This window comes from Athene noctua, chromosome 2 (genome assembly GCF_965140245.1).
Source record: "Athene noctua chromosome 2, bAthNoc1.hap1.1, whole genome shotgun sequence".
NCBI classification, from domain to species: domain Eukaryota; kingdom Metazoa; phylum Chordata; class Aves; order Strigiformes; family Strigidae; genus Athene; species Athene noctua.
Genome location: NC_134038.1, coordinates 107,353,521 through 107,372,239, shown reverse-complemented (window position 1 = coordinate 107,372,239; position 18,719 = coordinate 107,353,521). Strand labels below are relative to the sequence as shown.

The 18,719-nt window shown below is 39.0% G+C and overlaps 1 protein-coding gene across 2 annotated transcripts in view; it reads left to right on the top strand.

Annotated features, from left to right (window-relative positions):
• The window catches only part of MINDY4 (MINDY lysine 48 deubiquitinase 4), an 86,254-nt gene extending 77,430 nt beyond the window's left edge, over nucleotides 1-8,824 (top strand). For both annotated transcript variants that reach the window (XM_074899831.1, XM_074899830.1), the window contains 2 exons: nucleotides 357-429; nucleotides 5,291-8,824. In XM_074899831.1, coding sequence (XP_074755932.1) covers nucleotides 357-429; nucleotides 5,291-5,339 — 122 coding nt within the window. In that variant the 3' untranslated portion in view covers nucleotides 5,340-8,824. The remainder of the gene's footprint in view (nucleotides 1-356; nucleotides 430-5,290) is intronic.
• The last annotated feature ends 9,895 nt before the right edge of the window (nucleotides 8,825-18,719 follow it).

The window sequence follows — 18,719 nt, the reverse complement described above, 5'->3', positions numbered from 1 at the left end:
CAAGAGATGACAAAGTAATGAGTGCCAGACTGTCCACTCTAAGTCAGCTATAAAGCCCATGCTGTTTGCAAAGAGCCATAGTTGTGGTATCTACTCTGAGTGTTCCTGTCCCTGTCTGTGGCCACTCTGTTCAGATGGTGTGAACGAGGGCATGAGATGGTATTCAAGTGTCAGCAGTGCTCACCTTCCAGGGTATTTCAATCCGGAGTGAATACATGCCTATTGTGGGCTAGGATGTTTACACTGTGAGTGGTAGCCCGTCACTTCCATAGGTGGAGTTTCTAGAAGTTACTGTGGAATTCTGTATGAACAGAAATGTACTCCAGCCACTAATAATGTCTGATATGTCTCTGCAGACACAACTCAGATGTGTACTGAAGATAAAGAAAATGATCTTACTCCTCCACTTGAGCACTGTATTAGGACAAAGTAAGTGAAATTACAGTTTTTCATCCAGATATAACCAGTTATTGATACAAATATGTAGAATATGTTGCAGCAAGGAATCTTGCAAAATTACTGCTTAAAAATCAGAAAGGATCTGAATAGGCCAGGATCTAATATGTCTTATACATTTAATTGTCTGTTATTGGAGTTAACATCAAACTAGCTAAGACTTTCACTTCATTTTTAGAGAAACCTTCATTACATCACAAAGAACTGACTGAGACAAATTCAGTTTGAAAGCAGAACTTGATTTAAATAGATCTAAATTTAGATTCCCAAAAGTGATTGATTCCTATTGTATAATGAGAAAAGGAGAAAATTCCTATTTTATAATGAGAAAAGGAGAACATTTCTTCCATCTAGTATTTTCTGAAAAAAATAATTGCACTGGGGGACCTGGGTACCATTCTTGATGCATGAAGCCCTGTGCTTAATGGTCTCAGGTTTTTCAAACTTTCCATGTGTCTATGGACAGCACAGAGTTTCTCAAGATCACAAATCACCATGTTTTGTCCTTGACAGTTCTTAAGTCATATTCTCTCCTTTAATACAAGGCTAGTTCCTGTCATGTTAGGAATTTCCAGGCCATTTTGAGGTCTATATGGTATTAAATGATGGACTTTTAAGCAATTTATGCAAGTCATACTGAAGTTAATGAGAACATTTTCAGTTTAGCGAGACATGAAAGAAGCAAAATTGAAAAATTTAACTGGGTAGAAAAGTCAGGTTTATACCAATTCTATCAACATGACTTTGAAAGCTGCTATCTGAATATCTTTGGAGCAAGAAGTAAAAGCCTCATTGTCAAAGACCATAACATTTGTTAAAGCAGCAAGCCAAGCAGCTTCAGATTTCTCTTGCAATTTCCCTCCTTTCCTTGCCATAATTTGTCCTGTAAAAAAGCACCAAAAATAATGACTGGCTGCCAAACAGTGTGTTCATGCAGTGTTGCCATTATAAAGTTACAGAAAAGTAGAAGAGGCATTCTGTAACATGACAGCAGTGACATTAGTCCCGACTCCCCGTGCATATAAACTGTATTGATTCCTCTGTTCCAGTGACACATAAGCATGACTACAAACTAAAATAAATAATATATAGCCTCAGAAATCCACACCGTGGGGGTGAATAAGGCATGCAACTACTTAAAGTTGCTCTTAGAACATCTTCCGTTCCTGGCATTGTATCAAAGTTACACAGTTTTTGTAATAGTGTTGTTTGTTTATTTTAAATTCCCTGCTTTAATCTACTGGAGAAGTAAATTACCAGCAAATTCCAGCATCAGTGTATTTTGTTTGTACATTCTCAGGACTGTCTGATTTACCCTGATCAGTCTGGCTTCTTGTTTTCAGTATTCTCCATTTGCTTTGAGCATATTTATTTAAGCATGGCCTTGCTGCTAAAGGTTCTTCATGTTATATTTTTCCTTTTTGTTTTTAAGAACTTTTTCTTCCAGCTATGAAATGGTATATAAGGACAAGTAAAACCAAAACAAACTAGCCAATATTTTAACAAATTTGGAGATAAAAAAAGAAATGTTTTCTATTATATAACTGTGGAATAGATTCCTAAACTAATTTGTGGTAAAGCAAGCAAGCAAAGAGCCATTACTTATTTTGAGCAAGCATTCATGATGGAGCTCCTAATCAAACCTTTCTCATCAAAAAAAGGTGGGATAATTTCTCAGACAGTGTAGAGAATTTCAGTCTGAACAGTCAGAACTGAGCAGGTTAAGTGTTGTTTCCAAATGTTGATGGATTTTTTCTGTTCATTCAGATGACTCACTTATGGTTTAATCCATGAAAAGTCTCTCCCATTGTTCAACACCTGAAGGCCACCATCCTGTAATGCACTGAGTTATATACCTAACATCTGTCTGCTGTTTGCTCTCTTATCCTCTCCCAAAAGGAAAACTGCATCTGTAATAGACTGTTTCTGTATTTAGGTTTTTTTGTTGTTATTATTATTATCAGAGGAGAAGGGTTGTTTTGCTTCTGCAGGAGGAGAAGGCTCATGTTTTCAGTCCCTATTCTATAAAATGTCAGAAGAGTGAGATTTGAGTTTAAAGCAGTTAACTCTTCAGATGGCTAGAACAACTAGTCACCAACAGGAATCACTTTAACCTGCAGGCTCTCAATCCATCAGTATAAGTACATGTGCTTTTATTGTGGCTTTCATCCCTAGACATCTGTAGAAGCAGTCAGATTCTGACCAAGAGATGTCTGGAATGTGCATCCCTGGGTTGTTTGGGAGATGCCGTGCAGACGTCTTATCCCATTCTTCCCTGATGAATACTCTTATATCACAGTCATGATCCTCAGCGGCTTTCTGTACTGGCGGAAAAAAACCATCTGTTAGCTTTGCCTGAGGGGAATAAAACTTTGATCTGATATTATAATCTGAATTCAGTGGTATATTTTGTTAACCCTCTAGCATCAGCTTTCCTCTGTTGTAGTGGGGCTGTATGATACCTTAGTTCATCTGTTTGGCTTTGAAGTGAGACATTCAGTGGAAAATTGGTGGATAAGAGAAGAGCATGGGCATTTCATCCTGAATTGTTGGTGTGCTCTAAAACAATACCAAATGATTTTTACATGAGACACCCTTGAATGTTATTCCAGACTGAACATTGTTCACGGACTGAACCAGTCCCTCTTGGGTTCCTGTTAACTCCATGACCCTTGGGTGAGGTTGTAGTTGAACCAGATGGGTCAAATGTAGTTTTTTTGTCGCTAATCTGATAAATTATAATTGAATCAGCAGCTAGAATCTGGGTTGTATTTGAATTACATTGTGGCAGGATAGTTTGGGGGAATGATAATGCTGAATTGTCTGGACAGTTTTGTTTCTGTCTGTAAAGGAAAAACTTGTTCAGCACCTGTGAGTGAGGTTCCTCACTGTTTGGCACCTTTTCTTGTGCAGATTCAATAGGTGAAAAAAGTTTTGAATCTGTCTCCGTAGGAGTAAACAGCTGCAGAACGCTTTTCAGTCTACAGCAAAAGTGTTTTGAAAATGTACATAGGAGATAGTCTTTGTTATGAAAGTTACCCTGAGACCGGCTTCAAAATAATAATTTTCTGTTTAAGCTCTTTATTGAAAACCTCTTTTTAAAAGGCCAGTTCTTCACTGCCTAGTGATTAGCGACATCTTAAACCTAACAACAAAAGTGGTATCAGTACGTTAGTATTTTCACAGATTACAGTGTACTCTCAGAGCAGATTTTATTCAGTGTCTTTTGGCCTCTGTAGGGTCTCTGTGGATCCCTCTCAAAGCTTTAATCACCTTGGTGAGATAGAAGATGGTGCCATGGGAAGATTGTACACAAAGATAAGGGATGATTTGATGACATTACCTGAGAAATCCAATGGGGACAGTAGGTAGCAATTGTACTTCCCACTTGGATATGGTTGTTCTGGGGGTGATATTCTGAACCTCTGGCAGGGACAACTCTCACCACTGGCTAATGCCAGCCTAGGTCAAATATCTCCAGCTAGAACATATTCTGCTTTTAGCTTAAGATGTGAGGCATCACTGTTGTGTATTCCTACTAAGTCATGGAATGAGGACAGTCTTTCTACAAATCTTTATTTTCTCAGCAAAATAAAAAAAAGAAGGAAAAATTTCAAAAGAGCCCTCAGATGATCACTTCCTGTGAGACTTTGTACTGAATCCTGCATGAATTCAGATTTTGGTTTTGTTTTACACTTAACTGACTTGCTCAGCGAAAGGACTGAGTTGCCATACCCTTGCTGACACATTCTTTCCTCAGTGACAGAAACTCGGTGACACTCTGGCAACTCACTGTCATCTTGACTGCCTCACCAATGTTTTACTACTGTGCACATGCACTCTGAGACAGTTTTTCAAAACAGGTATAAATACTTGACACTGAGAATGCAATAATTTAGTTCTCAGAAGCTGTGAACCATGAACTTGCAAACATGAGAAATGCCACTGGCAAGTGCAATTCATGCAATAAATGACTCTGACCGTACAGTAAGTTGACTAACTTCAACCCAATGAGGTCACTGGAGAGCATCCTCCTGCTTTTACCAAGTCTTTGGTCAGATCTTTATCTTTTGCCATGATTTGAAGACACATTTGGTGACAAATACAGGATCAATACCTTCTTTGCATTCAGTGTTGGTCACATTCCTGGAGTGGGCAGCTGAGCAGTAGCAACCAATACAGAGCTGGGTATTAAATACATGGAAGGCTTTTGTGCACATGTGTGTGGAGTCATTTGGAAACTTTCTTCTTAGAGTACATTTTTAAGTTATTCTGAAGACGGAGTGAGGGCAGAGAAAAAGCAAAACCTCAGCAAAGGAAAAGCAAAACATTGTCACTAAAGTGAAGCATTGAATCCTTCAGAGGAACCAAGGTCAGGAGCAAAGATAGCTGCTAAATGCAATTATCTGGTCTCCAGCTCTCAGAGTCACAGATTTCCTAATCAGAGACCTGCCTGTATGAGAGTGTGCAAATTGCCTAGTAACAGCTGAGACTGAGCATTCAGATACAGGGTTAATTCATATACCCATCTTGGGGATTCCCTACAGTGTTTGCAACATTAAGGTACTTGTTCTGAATCAGCTGCTCCTGAGGACTATCCATTGCCTAGAAGAAACTGAAGGAAGGGTAAGAGGACTGACCTCCAAACTTGGGCGCCTAAAATTAGGGGGTACAAGTATCTCACTTCTGTTCCTTTCCCTTTTGAGATATGATTAGTTATCCCAAATGAATCCATCCTAATCTCTAAGGTTTACTGGGTGGTGGAGGGGTGTTGGTTTACCTTTCCAATGACCTGATTAACTGATGGATGTAAAATGATTGCTTTCATTTCTAGGTGGGAAGGAGCTGTTATTGACTGGAATGGCACAGAACCAATCTTGTGACTGACCTGACCTGCACTTTTCTTGTAAAGATAAAAAGGAAATGACTGAATTAGCACATTCCTATTCCCACCGATACAGGAAATAGGACTAAAGTTGTGTAGCTTACGATGAGGAAGAATGACAGAGTTTGCAGGCTGGAAGAGTTTCACCTCAATCACCTCGTGCTTCAGTTATTTTGCTTATAATGTAAACAACACTTACATGAATTCCTTGTCACTGCCTTTAACATACATCTTCTGAGAGCAGATTGAGTTTCCACCACAAAATCAAGGTTACAGATGAAGCAGTGAAGTCATCAACATCCCCTTGAGGTCTCTTTCTGGATCCACTCTGTATCCTGCAATTGTTTTAAGGCATCTGATGAAAGATGCTGAACCCAGATTTCTGTCACTGTACATGCCTTCTCTGTACTACCTAGTTCTTCACCTACAAAACTCCAGTGCAAGTATAAAATATCGTCCAAAAATACATTTTCACTTTTTTTCCTGATATTAGTAAATCTCAGTTTGCACTGAACAAATCAGTAACCATACAAACCATGGTAACATACGAAGTTCTTGTTGTGTCATAAAATTTGTAGTAAAAATTCTGGGTTTGTGTTACCAGATTAATAACTCTAGTATGTTCCTTATACTGGGTGCTGATGTAGCTAATTTTTCTTTCTGAATGAGAGATAGCTCTATTAGTATCTTTACATTCATGCCATTGTAACTACTTATACACTAAGGTTTATTTACACCAAAGTGATAGATAAGATCTGTGGTCTGCTTCTTAATAATAACAAGAAACTAGAAGAGTTGTTAGGTTTGAAATTTAAATGGTGCCTATCTGTGATAGATACTGTTCATGATTAAATAAAGTGCATGTACTTAAATGATGTACAGTGGAGATGTATCATAAGGTACTGAAACAGCAGTTTGTATTCTGAAATTAATTCTTTAAATGACGTATTTTGGCAACACTTTACCAACATTGGAAGAAGTTACTGAAGATTGGAAAAATGCCTTAGGAAAAAGGCAGATAAATGGTGTTTCTAGAATTATTCCTCTCTCTTGAGAGTGAATATGTCATGACAGGTTAATAAAGAGCTTTTACTTTCTGGTATTTATCACATAACCTTCTTCCCAGTCAGTATGAAAACTTCTCTAAGTCCTGATAGTCTAGTTGCTCTTTCCAAAATCAATTTCCAACAAAAATTCAATGTCCTGATGTCCTGCTGTATGTAGTGTGGAGATACTGAACTGACTACACAAATACAGATTTGGGGAATTAGCACCTGAGCTAGATTTGGAAACTAATCTGAGTATAAGCCATAACAGAGTACCACAGAGGTTTAGATAGTCATTGAATGAACACCTGTCTCCCCTTTTGCTTCCCATTCACATCAAAATATCTATAAGCAATAAAGCATTTCAGATTTTCAGATAATTTTATTTAATTCAGTGTAATGTAATTTGTTTGGTTTAGAGCAGTTAAGCAAACTTCTTTAAACCTTGTGAGATTAAGATCTCCCATTCAGCCTCTGAGGCATAAGCAGCATCAGATCTGAGCTTATTCCTGACTCTACTACAGGGTTGTTACATGGTTTTGGCAAACCCTGTCATCTCTGTATAAATAGGGATATGTTTGTACTGTCAGCTATAGGCAGGCTCAATACTGCCTTTAGGATACACTCATCATCCATAGTTCAAGCACACCATTTTCCCAGAAAAAGCTTGCCTCACTGTGAGCATCAGTGTTTCTGGGATTGGGAGATCCGAAACGGTCAAAGATCCTAGATCCAAAGCCTTTGTTGCTCTGGAAATTTCTATGAACTATAGTCCACACTTTGTTTCATGAAACAAGTATTGATTGATTTTCCCTCCTACCTCACAGGGCATTTGTAGTGTAAAATAAGATTTTTTTTGAGAATGCATTTGGACAGAAAATAATGTAGAGTTGAAAAATTGTTTAACAAAAAAAAAATAATTTCTGAATTTTCCAGTCTACTTTAGACTTTACTTTAAAGCACTACTTTAAAATACGTAAGTCTGGAGATAGCCTTCCACTACCTGATAGCAGAGCAGACAAGATAAGTGTTCATCTGGAGAAGGAGGGAGCTGCCTTGTGACAGGCCAAATTTCATCTGTCTGAAATATGGATGCCTACAGTTCATACGTGTTCAGAGGAGCTGTTCTCCTCTGTTCCAAGGAGGGGACATACCACAGTGTGATGTAACTTCTCTTTAGGATAAGAACTGTGCTCCAGACTTAGAATGGTAAGTATAAAGAGGATTGCCTCAAATGGATTTCGCCCATGAAAATATAAGGATTTTTCAGGCTGTAAGAAAGAGTATAGTGTAGTGAATAGGTCTTGGAAATAGATTGTGGTTTATGGGTTATTCTGGAGGGTAAATGAAGATAAGGAGAGGCCCTGAAGATCTGACCTTCTTTCTAAAACAGGATGCAAAGAACTTTGAGGCTCCTTCATCACTTGTTATGGAGAGTATTTTTGTTGAAACTTAATTTCTGTGACAACAGAACCTCAGTGAGACAGATATTTCTTACCTATTATTTGTCATTGTGTCCACATATAATTGTTCTGCAAAGTCCATCTGTCATCTGTTTAAGATGAGCTAACTCCAGATTCACCTGTGCCCTCACTCACAAAGGCAGAAATAAAGCACTTGGACCATTTCACCAAACTGCCACCTGTGTAGGGTAATTCCACCAAGCTGGAGCACTGAGAACCTCATGACTGCTAAGCTACTTCCACCGTCCTTGCTCCTGGAGCCTAAAAGCAATATCTTCCTTCACCAGGGTTCAGTGGCAGTGTCCTTATTAGGCAAGAGACATGGATATTGAGATTTGCTAGGACATCCTTCCATAAGGAAGAAATGTACAACCAGAACATTAATTTAGAACTAGTTCTCAGAAAAATGCCAGAGCATTACCTCAATCACTGTCTACATCAAGAAGCAGCATATTTTTATTCAGTATAAAGCACCAAAAGTTATTTCCATTAAGACATTACAGGGCTTTTTGAGTCAATCATGCAAGGTAATGCAAAATGTTATATGGCAAAGCAAAAACCTTCGCACATATCTGTGTAGAATCATATCCTGTTCCATCAGCATGCATCTATTTTTTAAAATTATGTTTTCCTCTTCATTGTTTCTCATTTTCTTTTTCATTGCCCAGTGAATGTGACTTCCTGAAATGAACAAAAACAGCAACCGTTTGATAACTGAGTTTTAAAAGACACCAGTGATATTGGCACTTGGTCTGCATGTTGTCTTAATTTCATTCTGTTCTCTTCTGTGGCATAAAAAAATACACCCTCTGCTGAAAACTGACCCCTTAGCTAACAGCAGACATGGCATATTGTGTGTGTAGATGAATATGTAAGCAGAGTGCTATTTTGGTAATGTGTCATATATGTCACCTTTGTACAAAATGTATATTTAACTTTGTCTTGTACAGAACATCCCATACAAATAAAACATTTAAAGCAATGGTAATAGTAAAACCTCAGATTTCCTCCTCCTTTAATAATTTATTTGCTAGTGGAAATTAATCTGAGAGATTAGATTATAAATGTTTCATGGAGCTCATCAGGTCAGTGGAATAACAAGAAGTTAAGTTAATAATAAGTCTTATTCTGTGAGAGGAACCATAGTGCAGTTGGAGTGGAATAAAGGAGCCCATGCTGACCTTGGTCATGTTACCCTGGGACAGCTACAGGTACTTAAACCAACTAGTCTGGAGCTAGTTTAAAGCATGAGGTCTATGCACACTGACTCCATGCACATGCATTTACCATGTTATGTCTAAAGCCTACCCAAGTGGTAGTGAAAAGTGCAAAGATCTCGTTAACTTGTTGTTTAGTCTGATATGAGTCACCGCATCCTGATGAAAATCAGAGCAGAGGCAGTCATGTTGCAGAGCTTTATAGGGAGTCTGGGCAGGATGGGTATGTGCACACGTGGAGAAGATTTCTTAGCCATCTGCAGGTGTACTCCATAGAAGAAAAATTTGATTTGTTATTATAGCAGCAACCTCTTGTTAAAAACTCATCCTTGTGTGCAAAATTCAGACTTAATTGATGAACCAGCTGGTGTTCATTTTTCTACATATCTGCCCTTATTATGCTGGTCAAATCTGTGAAAACTTTGATATATAATGACTGACTATAATGAGTTAATCTGTGCTGTCACTATATGTTTTGTTCCCAGGTAGAGCATAAATGACAACTTGAGTCTGTGTTCAAATCTTCCCTTTTCTGAGACAGATTTCTTTTTGGTTTTGTTCCTAATATATCTAATGGTCTGATTTGAAATGACAGGAAATGGTCACTTTAGAAATCAGAGGAAAGCTGAGAGCTTGGAAAAAAGACACAATCATAAGCCAAGTTTTTCAGAAGTGATAAGTGTCTTAGGGGCTCTAAAGATTCAGTTGCTGAAACTGAAGTACTTGAAGAAGGCACAATTTTCTGGTGGTGGTTGGGAGGTCCATTAAACCGTGAGAACCTCAAATCACTAGTTGTTTCTGAAAATGATGTTCCCAATTTTTTGAAGGAGTAAAATAGTTCTTCAGAGTGCCTCCATGACAGAGACATGATACAAAATATAGATTTACATTATTAAGTCTGTTTCATTTTCCTGTCCTGGGGTATGTTTACTATGGAGGAAACTGCCCTGAGTTATTTCACACTGACCATACCTGGTATACGGAAAGTTATTGTGGAGGAAGTGATTAAAGTTAACCACACCAAAGTTTGTCTTGTAATAATTTCTCTTCAGTTCACATTTGTAGAACCATAAAACTTAAGAATCAAGCACCAAAGCCTTCATGACTGATGTGCATTATTTTATTTTTCTGTTCATCAGTAAGATCATGTACAAAACAGAGAGGTTTCTTCACGGAAAGAAAATAATTGCTCCTGCATATCTGTTTGATACAGGGCACAGTTTACTGCATAACCTAAGGAAAAATCATCCCATTAAGAGCACTTTGTATATACTAGTACTCTTCATGTGTTTATTTTCATTGGCAAGAAGATAATAAATCTAACATTATCTCTGAAATAAGGAAGCAGTTTCTCCTTAGCAGCTTTGTTTATAAAACCAGTGAAGGAAAAAGGGCATTTTCAACCAGGTATTTTATTTGTCATTTCACCGAGGGTGGGGAGGGATTGGTTTTGCAGTGGAAAGCAACCTATTTTTGTGATGTCCCTCATTAATAGTTGTTGACTATATCAACATGGAAACAAACACCAATTTTAAAAAGAAAAACCCTGTAAAGTATGCAAAGTGACTTTTTTCTAAGATTAATATTTATCAGCAGCCCAAGATTTCAAGTTTCATGTGCTGTGGATTTTTAAATGTTTCTTTTGCTTGAAGGAATTATGCTAAACTGAAAGAATTGACACTTCATGGAGGTTGTGCTTAAAGGCACAACTCTTAGCTATTCACTAGAGTGATAGCATTGAGACTTTTGCTAGACCCTTGAACCAGAGCATAATTTCTTTGACCTCTGACACTTGGCATTTCAGACAGTGTGTGGTTTCTGTGGCACTGTACATGCTATTCACTGTATGCTTCACATAGCACATCCTTGGACTGCACATATTAAAATGGCTTATAGCAACTCATGGATCTGTGTGCCTCAATTTTCAAGGCCCATTTAAGAAATCAGAGATCATTTATGAAAAAATAGAGAGTTGTCTTCAGACAGCCTGAGATGAGGTGGTCCTCAGAGTGCAGAGACTAGATTCAGATACTCAGAGATAGTAAATCTGGAAGCAGCAGTGTGACTAATACAGCTCTGAAGCTGAACTGATAAACTTTTATTCTTTTATGGAGGATAATTGACTGGCATGCAGCAAGGCTAATGGATTCAGATGCAACACATTTAATTTTTGCAGCTGGTCCATGCATTGCTTACTAGGACATGTTTGCTTGATATACCAGTGCCTATAAAGACACTGCACAGTAGTGAGCATCCACAGTCTCAAAATAAATGTTTTTCATATGCTTGAAAGTGGTCATCCCAAGCCAAAAGCTTCCAGCATTGTCAACTAGACTTTGCAATATTTATTCTGCTTAGGTGGCTTTCTGATGAAGTTTAGTCTTATCCAAGCACAAATACAGGCTGTTTAGAGAATGGATTGAGAGCAGAACTGAGGAGAAGTACTTGAAGGTGTTGGTTGACAAGCAGCTCAACATGAATGAGCAATGTGCGCTTGCAGCCCAGAAATCCAACCAGATCCCGGGCTGCCTCAAGAGAAGTGTGGCCAGCAGGTCAAGGGAGGTGATTTTCGCCCTCTACTCCACTCTCATGAGACCCCACCTGGAGTCCTGTGTCCAGCTCTGGGGCCCCCAACATAAGAAGGACATGGACCTGCTCAAGTGGGTCCAGAGGAGGCCACTAGGGTGATCAGAGGGCTGGAGCAACACTCCTATGTGGACAGGCTGAGAGAGTTGGGGGTGTTCAGCCTGGAGAAGAGAAGGCTGCGGGGAGACCTTATAGCGGCCTTCCAGTACTTAAAGGGGGCTACAGGAGAGATGGGGAGGGACTCTTCATCAAGGTCATTTAGTGATAGGACAAGGGGTAATGGCTTTAAACTGAAAGACGGTAGATTTAGATTAGATATAAGGAAGAAGTTCTTCACTGTGAGGGTGGTGAGACACTGGCACAGGTTGCCCAGAGAAACTGTGGCTGCCCCCTCCCTGGCAGTGTTCAGGGCCAGGTTGGACGGGGCTTTGAGCAACCTGGTCTAGTGGAAGGTGTCCTTGCCCATGGCAGGGGGGGGTTGGGACTAGTGATCTTTAAGATCTCTTCCAACACCACTCATTCTATGTTTCTATGGTTCTATGATCTGTCAATCTCAGTCAGGATCCACCTGATCTAGTCAGAGGTGTCTAGAGAGTAGACAGGTTTACATCTCCATGTAAATCAGTGACCCTGGACAATCTTTAAAGCCACTGGTGAGAATTAAGAATAATATGGCCATGAGCCACCTGAGATATTTTAGGTATCTACAAAGTGAATCACATTTTTCACTTCCTTGCCTGCTAATGGCTGAATATCCACTGATTATACTATCAGGAAGCTAGCATGACTAGTTCAAATGAATCCCACTGTGTGTGAATGATAAAGTCAGAAAAGAAGAAGAATCAGTTTATAGACCCATATAGTTGTGAAAACAAGTGAGTGAGATGATGGGTTAGATTCCTCCTGGCTCCTGCATCTGATTCTACCTCTGTCTTCCACTTCACAACTTTTAGGTGTGAGATAGAGAAACACGTCTTTGTGAAAGAAATCACAGTATTGAGCAGCAGGAATTTGCCAGCATCTGGAGAAGAAGCTGCTGCTAATATTTAGTTGCTCATGTGGGCACACAGGAGGCATATCAGAGTTGAGACCTGGAAGGTGTTCTGGACATGAGATTTTGTAAGCACAGATTTCGTGTATAACAGTACTAGGACTGTGTCACAATCCTAAATCCTGGTAAAACACTCGAGATATCTGTACCTTGTGTAGGTGTTCTGCTTATTTTCTTATCGTTATCTTATCATTTGGCAAGGACTTCCAAATTATTGTAAGAAATATTCTGGGCATTTGTAAAAATACTTCGTGCACTGGAATTCAGCAAATATTTATTAATTGACAAAGCACTAGCAAAGAATGTGGAACAAAAAGAAGAATAAACTTCAGATCCTCTCTGTACAATACACAAAGAATATGAGGTTAAAAGTTACATTGTGCAAACATACCTTTTGCTAAAGAGTTGTGGATATGAGCCAAAGTCTCCAGACCTTGAATTGTGGATCCTTGCTGCAGGGAGCATGGAAAAATGTAGCTCCTGGCTAAGGGAAGGGAGTGGTCTATGATCTCCACCTGTGCAGATCTGTGTGGCACAGTTCCCCTGAGGACATCTGGGTTTCTGCAAGGTTATTTCCAAATCGAAGTTAAAACCCTAATTGAAGATCACAGTTACTGAGTAGCCACTCAGTCAGCTATGCATGTGACATGGGTCACAATAGTTTGATAGTTTTGATAGGAATTAAATCCTAAACATTAAAAAGGCATCGTCATAAGTGGGGGTAGGAGGTGCAACAGTAAATTAATTTCAGTAACCCAAGTAAAAAGAAAAAATCCACCTTAAACAGTGAACATGGAAGAGGCTACAAATCATTTTACTGCAAAGGTACAGGACATCATGAATCACTGAGTTTTTTGTTACTCGGATTTTTTTATTTGTGATGCAGTTTTAGGCCTATACTTCATTTACTTTATTGACCTTTAAATTCAGGAGAAAAACATACTAAGGGCCAAACTCATGCCAAGTGCAAATACACTGTTTTCAGTGTGCTCCATATTTTTATTTATCTCACATAGAAGATAATGATCTTGCATGCCATTATGTTTTGACTGAGAAAAAGGTTCACAGCTTGTGTCTTTATGTCTTATTGTCTACGTCTGTTTTTAAGTGGCTGTAATACATTGTTGATATGATTTCAAATCTGCTGTCATACGTTGTTTGCATTTGGTTAATAGAAGTAAAATGGAAAAATATCACAATAGCAAGTTCCATCTGGTAAATGTCAGTCCTAGATAGTGTGACAAATAAGTAATGTTTTGCAATGGTGTGTGAAGAACGCTGTTTTTTTACGAGCGCTTCAATACAGAACAGTTTTATTATGACTGACATCCTTCTCAGGGCTGAATTCCTATCACGCACAATATCCTTCCTCTCGGATATTGTCACTCTTGGTCAAGTCAGTTCTGTAAGAAACAATCCAGGTTTATTAAAGTTGTGACTCCAATTTTCAAACCTGACAAACGCAACACACACATTAGAATCTGCTCTGCTTTTATTGGTATTATTTTTCAGGAGATTTCAATGGCAATAGCAGATGAACACAGCAAGTGAAAATCTGAAAGTCGGGATTATTTTTTTTTTTTTTTTAGAGTATGAAATATTGCCATGGATACCCAGCTGTTTAGTCATCTAAGAGACAAAATAGGTATCTAATGTCTGCATGCCATATGCTTTGAGAAATAAATGTGTGTATGAGTAGCAGAGGGTACAGAAAGATGAATTAGAGTGATAATTATCATATTTCTTTTAATTTGTGGTGGAATTTGCTGGGGTTTATGCAACAGTGTTAAGACATCACTAATTTTTAGCAGAAGTGTGACTTAAGAATACAGGGAAACATCCTGAAGAGTGAGAGACTAAACAGCCGTAAAACCATGTTAGGAGCTGTAAGAGTCTCCTTAATTGCACCAGCCTAGATTAAAATTCTAACAACTTGTGCTGTCCAAACCCACATTGCTCCTGTGCTTCTTCCTTTTGAGTTTTCTCAACTGCTAAAAACAATGAAAGGCACTCCATAAGTTGTAGTATAAAACAGGATTAATTTTTACTCTCTCCTTGCTTGTTTTGTCCACTTTACATATTCTACGTTTAATGTATAACTGAATCAGGAAGCCTCTTTCTTTTGTGGAATCTGACAGCAAAATGTCAGTATGGTCTGAGAGGGGAAGGCTGATTTATAAGGTTTCTGGGATATAGGGAACAGGTGACTTTTGCTTAAAGGAAAAATGATGCTACCTGCTTAAAAAAATAAGCAAGTAAAAGTAAAGCCATACAGAGAATGTGTGTTATTGACAATCGTTCCAGAAAGAGTTTCCTACAGAACAACCACTACAAGTCATTGTAAGTCTCTTGGGAACAGCAGTCAAAAACATCAGCAGTTAATTACTAGAACTTCCTAAATCAACCTTCTTTGGCATGACATGAAGTAAACGAAAGCAATAAAAGCAAGGAAGTGCATTGTGCTTTGTCCTGTCCAACTCCTGTTCGGACAGGCGTAGGTCACAAGCACAAATGTAACCAGGCATGAATTGTTGTTTTTTATTTTAATTCCTGGCCTTGGGTTTAATTAAATCACCATGCTGGAAAGGCCAAGGTGAAATATAGGGCCAGGTCTTCAGAGTGCGTAAATCCTCTGACTTCAGCTGAGTTGCACTGTTGCCACACCTTGCCAGAGCGTAGTCCCTGATCTAGTAAAGCATCAAAGAGTAAAAATAAAGCATGCTCTGCAATGGTTGGTAAAATAGAGAAACTGAACAATCTGTTCTTATTGCGGTCTTTAAGAATGTATGTTGGGGTGTTACTAAATTTTATGATACACATCTCTGGGAAGTGGAGCATTTTCTTTGCCTTGCCCCAATTGTGGTCAGTCTTGGGGGCAGCAGAAGGCTTGTGCAGACTTTATGTCTGCTGGAATGAGTCTGGAAGGGATTATGTACCCTCATATTTATTAACAGGTTTGGGAAAGGGAAACTATTTCATGTGTACCCTACTTCAAAATTATTTATTCACTTTAAAACCAATCTGAATAATCTAGAATATCTGCTTGATAAAGCAGAGTTACTGCTGGTTTTCACTCATATTCATTCTTGCCCTTATATCTCACAGTGAGTTAGAGAAATCCTTCACTAGCTGATTTGGTGAGTCTTCCAGGGAAAAGGAGTTTTGAGTAGGGATGTGAATGGGGCAGAGCTGCAGGCATCACACATCTCTGAGACTGAATGAAGAAAACTCAGAGGAAAAGCTAGTGTCTTAACCAGAGGGAAGGAACCAAAGGGAAAGGCACACGATAAAAAATGAGACAGAAATTGTATACCAGGAACAGTTTTATAGGATCTCAAAACCTTCACAGATATGAGTAAGGAGATAATTGATATAGGGTGACTGAAAGGAAGAGAGTACAATGAGATGTTGGCCAGACAGGGTTCCCCAGACCTTGGAGCTTAATGCAGCCTGGAAAATGGGAAGCAGCAAAGCATGATATTTTTGGGTCAGCAGGTGGGCAAATCATGCTGGATGCCATGCAAGGGCTGGCCAGAAGAGCAATAAACTAGTCAGCAGACAGGAAGTTTCCCTAACCATTATGTGATTAAGAACTAATCACCATAAATAAGCGCTTGTCAAGGAGTTGAGGAACTACAATAGGTGGAGGAACGCCAATGAGTGTCAATGGAGTACTCTGACTCAGTCACTCCTGAGGTTACCCAGGGAGGGTGATCAACCTCGGTCAGGGCTGAGACCCACCAAGATGACTTGCCTTGGCCAATGAAATACTTCCCAGATGGCTTTGAAAGCCACGAGTTTTACTGCTGTCACAGAAACAGGCCTCATAGTGGGATACAAGGGAGGAGCATCTGAGGATTGTGTAAAACTTATTGTGGGATGTTTTTATGAGAATTGTGAGAGTGTGTGAGACTTATTATAGGACGTTTGTGGGAAGAACCAATCAATGTGGCTTGGGGAAGAGCAAGTGTGGGAAAACAGAGAGACAAGGGGATAAAAGCAGTTGGACACATATAGACCAGGACTGGCCATGCTCTGTGCTTGCTCAGCTCAGTCTGTCCTGTCTTCTTATTAAACTCAATTTCCAAATATTTTCTTGGGTGAGGGGGTCCCTATGCTGTGTGCATGTGTGCGTATGGTATCTGAATGCCAGCAGTGGAGAAGTGTCTGTGGCTCACAAGGCTTACGTGTCTGTGGGGCCAGGAACCAGAGAGACCAGGGTGTGTGAGTGTTTCCCTAAAGAACTGCAGTCCTCTGTGTTTGTCCACGTGGGTATGCCTACTTTGTTAGCGAACTTCAAACCAGACTGGCTGGCGAGAAAGGCAAGAGGTTTGAAAGCCAGGCATGGGAGAGACTATGGCCCTGAGGCCAAATACTGGAGGAAACAGAGGTTTGGCAAGTGGCTACTGGAGGGTCCGTAGGTCTGAAGAAGCTACTGGAGAGATTGTGAGTGTGCGTGCAAGCCTGTTGGGAACACATGCTGAACGTCACAGCTGGCTGAACCTAGGGACATGGAGCTGTGGCAGCCTCGCATTCAGTGGGCTCTTGGATCCAACTGCCTCTAACATCCTCAGTCATTGACCATCTGATCATCACTAAATTTTGGTGTTTACAGTGATTATCTTTTAATCATATAATGTGATGTATGTCACTAAGGGAGAGACCAACCTTTTGGATACATATTTAAGCTATTAAAAAAAGGAAATAAATTTGACATTAATATTTTGGGGGGCTTTTAACTTCACCGCTGGACAACTGCAACCCCCTGAGGCCTTTCTATGCTCTGAATCTAAGGGATGGGAACTTGTTCATCCATCAACAAAAGTTCCTGGAAGGGATTGTAGGACACAGTATGTTTTGTTCAGCAACTTGGGGGAATCTCCTCTGGTCCTTTATTTCACTGTAGACATATATGAAAGTCATGTCACCATCACTTTTAGTCCGAGGAGGTTTCAAATATCCCCCTCCATGATGTCATCTCTCTGACTTCTTGTTTACTAAACAATTCAGATCATTTTTTTTCTCCATGTCTCTACAGAACCTACTTCTGTCTAATGGACTGATGAGTTTCTGGTTTAATATTTCTTAGCATCTTTTCTATAATAAAGGTGAACAATTATGAAATGTCATACCAGTGTATTATGCCTCACATCCAATATTAATCACAAATCCAAAATTAAATGTCAGGTGCCTGAACTAGAATTATATTATTGATTAACTCCACAGCACCCCAGTAAAATTCTGACTAATACCGGGCTCTACTTTGCTGTGCTTTTTAATGGCATGTAATATAAAAACATTCTCCTTGCCAGAAAACATTCAACATATAGACAGATTCAAGCAAAGATAATTTATACCATGGATAACTTTTGTCTGTAATCAAAATCTAAAGTGAAGCCACTGCCCATGGTCTTTATAGCAAATGCACATCTACTCTCTTCTTCTGCTCTTCATGTTCAGAAATATTTTATGCTTAAAATGCTTAAAATATGTAAATATTTTAAAAATGTAAAAAATATGCTGTTTAAAAGTGCACGACCCTTATTTTCATCTGTGGTTTGTGCTTCTCAGTTTATTGCTAAGGATTTTGAGAATGAAGGACTTTTTTTTTTTTTTTGAATGAACAAGCTAATAAACACATCTCGAACATGGTTTCCCAGAAAGGCTCTTATGGCCAGTTGTTGAGCTATATAAATCTGCAAATCACACAAAAATTTTAAGTGTGAAAACAAAGAACCTCTGAAGAAACAAACCATGCAGATAGGGAAAATGATAGTTATCCAGAAGATTATATCAGTTTCTGTGCCAAAACCATGGCTATTATGTTTCTTGTAATCACTGCTATGTTTAAAAACAAGTGTCCCCTCAGGTTAAAGGACAATTACATTTTGTTTACTGTGGCAGTATTTTGTTTTCCACTGCATACCAGAAATGGAGGAAAATGAGGGAAAGAGCTTTGGTTTTTCATCCCTTAATGAAAGACGTATGGTTATCTTGGGCTTTGAGTGTGTGTGT